Source organism: Salvia hispanica, chromosome 1 (assembly GCF_029641045.1).
Source record: "Salvia hispanica isolate PSC_SH4W2 chromosome 1, Shi_PSC_v1, whole genome shotgun sequence".
Taxonomy (NCBI): Eukaryota; Viridiplantae; Streptophyta; class Magnoliopsida; order Lamiales; family Lamiaceae; genus Salvia; species Salvia hispanica.
In genome coordinates, this window is record NC_142692.1 from 65,961,384 (window position 1) to 65,968,505 (window position 7,122).

Sequence of the window (7,122 nt, forward strand, 5' to 3'; positions counted from 1 at the left end):
ACTAGTGGTCCCTTTTAAACTAATCAAAATCATTTTGTTCACTATAATTCTATTTGTGCCTCCTATAGTTTTATGGAGTTCTTTATATAAATGTTTGATCATATATTAGTTATTTAAAAATTTGATTTTAGTAAAATTACTACTACAAATTAGTGGACCTTTTTATTGCACAACACAATTTCAATCTCTATGATGTGTAGTCCGTGAAATAATTATATTGACGTTTATCTGTTGCTTATAACTCTGATTTATTTAGACATCCATAGATAATATATGTATAATCTATTTATGTGACATTATTACTAGCAGGTGTTAAATTTGTTGACGAAGTACCCAAAATTCAAAAATACGTTTTAATCAACCTAAATAATTGTAAATTTTGAATATAAAAAAGCTTATGGATACACAACAAATAATTGTGTACTATATAGATTTCACATGAAGACTATCTTTATCGGATACCATTTCAATTGATAGGTCGAGTGCGACATATCATTTAATTGAAAAAATTTGAACAAATGAAAAGAGAGCACACAATGAGACCATAGCCAAAATGAGACACTATGGTCTCTCTCTCCTCTGTATTCAACTATAGAATAGACATACTTGTCTTCTATCTATTGGCTGATCTAATTTTACGAGGATAAATATGCATCTTTTCATATGGAGTAGTATATATAAAAATTATTAATAGGATACACAAAGTCTAAACAAAATTAATTTGTATGATTAAGATAAACAGTGTTATAATCTTTTTAATATTTGGAGAAGCTAGAAATGTTTAGACACCGGCATTTTCCTTGTCTGCGCTGCACATTCAACACGTAAGTCCATTTCATGGGAATGGATTCCCTCTTGTGCAAAATACCACGGCAGGGGATATTGTGCCAATCTTCATCCTACAAATACAAACAAACCAAAATAATCTAAACATTTGAAAATTAGTGGATGGTGAAGATTGGCACATGCACAGCAGGGGATCCATTCCCCCATTTCATTAGATCTCTCTAGTGGCACATTCCAATTTTGAAAGTAACGTACAAATAATTTGTAAGATGGTGTTCAATTTCCTAGATAAAATAATATAAAGATATAATCTAGGATTGAATTTGATATTATTTTAGTCATAGGGGTTAGCTATGACCATTGGACTAATTATTCCATGATTATTCATTTAGCATTGAATTGTGTGGTTGAATCTCATGAACCAAACACACTATATATTTCATCCCGGGATACAATCTTATAAATCGAACGCCCCTGAAGAATATGGAGCAGTATTTGATTGCTCATGTTATAAACCCAAGTCATACCTAAAGCCCAATACAAAGCCCACTGACCCAGATGCCATGTCTGTTTATTATATGGAGTTTGACCCAACAAGGATCTGTGCCCTTAACCCGAGATTTAATCAATAGTACTTTTTTTTTAAAAAAAGGATTCTCATTTTTATCACAATTAAAGTTTGTGGTAAAAATATGGAGTAATTGAAATTAGTACTAGTATATTTTTTAGATATCAGCCCATTTTTTATTATTCTCTAGTGTTTAAATTTGTTTGGTGTTAAACCCAATCATGTGATGAAATGGTCGACTGCTATTGCTACACGTTTGTACTTGTCGAATATATTCAAATTATTATACTCCAAGATTTGTTTGTATATCGTTTCCATACATTTCTCAATACTTGAATTGTAAAATTCAGAACTATTGACAGTAAAACCAATAGTAAATGATATGCAAGGCCATGCCCCCCAACTCTATGCATTCCTCATCCAATCAATTTTTCACAAGCAAGGAACCTTACACAACCTAATTTTTGACCCAACACATATTATATCCTATCTCATAAATTTTTAAAATACATAATTGTCGATGAATTGACAACATGTAACGTTGGCCACTTGCTCTGCTTGGTTGAAACGTGGAGCAGAATATGCTACTCTAAATTATACTTTATGCTCCAAACGCCGCATCTATATAAATTCAATCTATCTTTTCCAATTCTTAATTCTTATTTATATTATCTCATTGAGTACTGACTGAAAGGATTCACTAATTTCACTCATTAACTATAAACTTTTTCTCAAAACTGGTTCAAATATCATCGAGTAGAGTGCTATATTTTTTGAAAAAATTTCTCACTTTTATGACTAAAATTCCTTTTAAAATTAGTTACGGTAACTCAACTAATACTCATGGTTCATATTTCATGAGACATCTAATAGGGAATAGAAGAGAGACATAACATAACTATAAAAAATTATTTTAAATGTGTTCCCTAATTAATCATAAAGTGAATGCTAAACTCCAAAACCGTCTAACATGCTAACGCCGCATGTTATGGCCATTTTGGAATTTTGGACCATGATTTCTACCAATATCGAACCAATTATTGTTCATTTGGACCATAATATTTGTTCTTTCCAAAACTACAGGTAACAATTTCGATAGTAATATTCTACCTTCGTTGGATTAAATTTGATTAAAATCAAAACAGATTTCATTGATTTGGGATTAAGCTCTTTCAAAAAGTTTAAAAGTTTTTATGAATTTGTTTTTTGATAAGTGTTTGGTTAAATAAGTGTTCATACTCATAATTAGTACTAGTAGCTTATAAATTATGAAAGTAAACCTCTACCAACAAAATAATTCTTTAATCCCATATTTATAAAAAATAAATTTATTATAATTTGTTAGTTCCAAGTTCCAACAAATCATTTCCAATTCTATCTCTAGTCAATTCTTTCTCTATTAACTCATAATTCTTTCTTTACTCAAGATCAACTACCATCAACATTTTTGTTAATTTAGAGGAGTGTTACCTAAATATATTGCAGAGAGCTTATAAAGTCACAATAAGCTCTTAAACAGCTTGAATAAGCTTCAAACTTTGAGCAATAACTTCTAAACACATAAAAATAGAAAGAAAAAATTAACCTTAAATAAAATAAGTACTCCGTTTCTGTCATTTTTTTTAAATAAAATCATAGATTCATACTCTGTTTCATCAATTAAATGTTCTTTTTCATAAGGATTTGTGTAACATACATTAACAGTATCATGAACGAAAATGAATTTAATTAGAGCATCCACATCCATACTCTTGCCAAACAGCAATGATGTGTGTCCGGATCCATTTTTATTCGTTTTTCACTCCCTGCTCTTAGGCAAGAGCACAACAGCCACATCCATGTTCTTCCGCAAGGACAAGCTCAAGGGTCCAACTATTTCATTATTCAAATTAAATAAAAATATTTTTACAATATTAAAATGCATTAAAAATACACGAAAATTTGAAGTATAAATGAGAGATAATTTGCTGTAAAGAATGGATGATGAATGTGAGTATTTATAGATAATTTTGGGATAAGTTTTTTAAAAAAAAATCAAAAAAATTTGAAAAAAATGGTAAAAAAAACAGCTATATTTTTGGGAATCTGAAAATATATTTTTTTTCCTTTTTTCCGGATTATTTGCGAATTTTTATGAATTTTTATAAAACAAATAAATTTATCAGAAATTAAAACGAGCCAATCACGCAACGCCACGCCGCCCTGCTCAGTTGCACAGACGTGCTCGATGCATCAAGCAGCGCCGTGCCAGCGGCAAGAGCACAGCAGCAGACAAGGTGTTGCCGCGCCAGTGGCACGAACGTCGTCCGTCCCAGCAGACACCGATGTGGATACTTTTAGGCCGATAACTATCAATTTTGTACAAAATTATCATAAGGATCTCGAAATCGACATAGCACGCTAGATGAATAATTTTATTTTTAGAAAATTACAGGTGGGTCCAGTCTGAAATTTATTAAATTTAAAATAATAGTGGTGTATTAGTTAAGTTAACTATATAAATCACAAAATTAGAATGAAACCTAGTCTCCATTTCAAAACAAACCACGTATCAGAATTACAGATCAACACTGACAAAATACAATTAAACTGTGCACAGCTCATTAAAGGTCCACCTTTCATCATCAGCCACAAACACAGAGAGGGAGATTTAAAAGCTCTGATTTTCATCGTCGATTTCACATCAAATCCCCACAAAAAAGGACTAAAATCCAGAAAACCTGCTGTGACTGTGACACATATCTATCTATCCACCAATCCATCGATGGGAGACGAGAGAGAGAGGCCGCTGCTGGTCGACAAGAGCAGGGCCTTCGCGCGATGCCAATCTCACGCGCGCGACGAGCTCCACAGCTTCCGCACCTGGCTGAGGTGGCTCTGCGTCGACCAGTCCAACGCATGGACCGCCTGCCTCTCCTGGCTCGTCTTCCTCCTCTTCGCCATCCTCGTCCCCGCCCTCTCCCATTTCGTCCTCTTCTGCACCGATTGCGACAGCCGCCACAGCCGCCCCTACGACACCGTCGCGCAGCTCTCCCTCAGCGGCGTCGCCGCCATCTCCTTCCTCTCTCTCTCCACCTTCGTCCGGAGGTACGGCCTCCGGAGGTTTCTCTTCTTCGATAAACTCAGGCACGAGAGCGAGACCGTCAGGCAGGGCTACACCGAGCAGCTCAACGTGAGTTTCCGTTTCTTTCCCCTTTTTTTTGTTAAATTGTTAGGGTTTATGTTGAGATGAGGCGGATCGAAAAGGATTTGGGGTTAAACTATGTATTAATTTGGTTTGACTTACTGAATTTTGGAATTATTTATTCGATTACTGATATGTACATTTCTCGAAGGCATTTTTTGATTGAATGCACAGATAACTTTGTTGATGATTTACTAGAATAATCAATTGGATCGCATGAAAATTTGCATCTCTTTTCATGATTAATAAGTATTTTTATGAGTGTTACTTTACATTTTTATGATGATAGATAGGAGGCCTACTTTATGCTAGTATTTCTAAAGCCAGCCCTGTTTAATCTATGTTCAAGAATATCTAGTGGTTTGTTCCTAAAAAGTTGCTGAATATGCAATTGTGGAAGAGCAAATGTTTGGGATTTTGCTACTGCAACTTCTATATCTTATGAATATAAGAGATAGTACTATGTATGAATCAATAAACTCTTCTAGGCATTTGAGTTGACCATTCATTTTGGCAATGTGAGGTAGAGGAGCCGATAGCACTACGAAGCCCCCATTCTGTGGGCTCATGGCGTTACAAAGTAACGAGAAACTCGAGTTATCTAGTTCGACAACGAAAAACAGTATCGAATTTTGGGTTTTAGCACTTCTTTGGCCTTTTTTGAGCATCAAAGTAACAAGAACAGCTTATTGTCTAGTTCTACAATGTATATTGGATTTTACACTTCTTTGGCTATTTGTGATACACTGTCTATGATATGATGAAACTGTGGATTCCCTTTTCATGTAACACCATATTATTGTCTCCTGAATTCTGAATGGCCATTTTGTGCATGCAGAGATCACTGAAGATATTGTTTGTTTTCGTTCTGCCGTGTTTTGCTGCTGAAGCTGCTTATAAGATATGGTGGTACAGCTCTGGAGGATCAAAGATTCCGTTCCTGGGGAATGTTGTCATTAGCAACACTGTGGCTTGCATTCTTGATCTATGCTCATGGTTTTACAGAACAGTTGTGTTCTTCCTGGTCTGTGTTCTGTTCCGTTTGATATGCTATCTCCAGATTCTCCGAATGCAAGATTTCGCCTTGGTTTTCCAAGGCAACTCCGAGGTTGAAGCAGTGTTGAAGGAACACCTCAGAATCAGAAGACAACTTAGGATCATAAGCCATAGGTACAGATCATTCATTCTATGTGGACTCATATCCATCACTGCCAGCCAATTCGCCTCCCTTCTCATGACTACGCGCCCCAACGCTCATCTCGACATATTCAACTGTGGAGAACTCGCGGTATGCAGCACATTTGCTTATGTTTGGAGCTTATTTTCAAAGCTTATACAAGACCAGCCAAACATCTTCATCTTGTGATCATTTTCTTCTTCGATTCATAATGTTTTGCCCTCTCAAATTCTGCATTGCACGTGCAGGTTTGCTCCGTGAGCCTTCTAGCCGGGCTGCTGATTCTGTTGAGAAGCGCAGCCAGAATCACACACAAGGCGCAGGGCGTGACGTGCCTTGCAGCTAAGTGGCACGTTTGTGCCACAATCGACTCTTTTGATGGAGGAGATGGGGAGACTCCGGTTGCAAAGGTAGGTGACGAACAACAAGCGTTCCTTGAGAACTCCAATGGATCGTTTGATTATGACGATGTTGGCGATGAAGAAGATGAACTGGACAACACAAAATTTATCCCAGCATATGCATACAGCACAATCTCATTTCAGAAGAGACAAGCCTTAGGTGAGTTCTTCTCCCTGTGCTATATATATACTTATCCTCCTAGAAATGAAAAAGAAGTAATTGTATCCAAATTTTGCATGGTTGCAGTGACATACTTTGAGAACAATAGAGCTGGAATAACAGTGTTTGGATTCATGCTGGATAGAAGCTCTCTTCACACCATTTTTGGGATAGAGTTGTCGTTGGTGCTCTGGCTGCTTGGGAAGACGGTAGGCATATCTTAAACGAGCAAAGGGAGAGAATTCGGGTATTTGTGATTTGAGATGGTTGCTGGTTTGATCGATTTTGCACAGATCAGAGAAAGAAAATGTTGAGATGTGACCAATTTATTCGTTCATTGTATTTTATATTGTCATCATCCCCTACCATAATATTGTATACCTTGTGTTGTATACCATGTGTTTGCTTCTTCTTTATTGTATAATGTTCACACAAGATTTATCTAAGGGGCTTGTATTACTCCGTACATTCTTATGGTTCAGTCAGTTGTGTATTATACTAGTAGATTTAATTCATTATACAAAGAAATGAGAATTTTTCTCTCATTTATATCTTCTTTTTGGGGGTGTTGTGATGAGTAGCAGGTATCGGATAATTCCTGGCCTGACCTTATACCCGACTAATATCTAGTACCCGCTATCCAATGGAACGGGGAACAGGTCGGGTCGGGTCGGGTGCAGGCATTGTAGAAGTGAGAGTATATACCTGATACCCGACCTTGGCCGGGTATATCTAACTTTTGATTGTTGACCAATCAAGCGAGTGTACATTAGATCGATCAAACGAGCACTGCGTAGATTGCGCAAAGTCAAAGTGACCCACTATAAAATGATTACTGACTGCTCT

The 7,122-nt window shown here is 36.2% G+C and overlaps 1 protein-coding gene across 1 annotated transcript; it reads left to right on the plus strand.

Moving 5' to 3' along the window:
* Window positions 1-3,913: 3,913 nt before the first annotated feature.
* On the plus strand, window positions 3,914-6,821 carry LOC125185267 (extracellular ligand-gated ion channel protein (DUF3537)). Its single transcript, XM_048081776.2, has 4 exons — window positions 3,914-4,526; window positions 5,377-5,826; window positions 5,964-6,276; window positions 6,364-6,821. The coding sequence occupies exons 1-4, from the start codon at window positions 4,119-4,121 to the stop codon at window positions 6,498-6,500; spliced, it is 1,308 nt and encodes a 435-aa protein (XP_047937733.1). The 5' UTR covers window positions 3,914-4,118; the 3' UTR covers window positions 6,501-6,821.
* The last annotated feature ends 301 nt before the right edge of the window (window positions 6,822-7,122 follow it).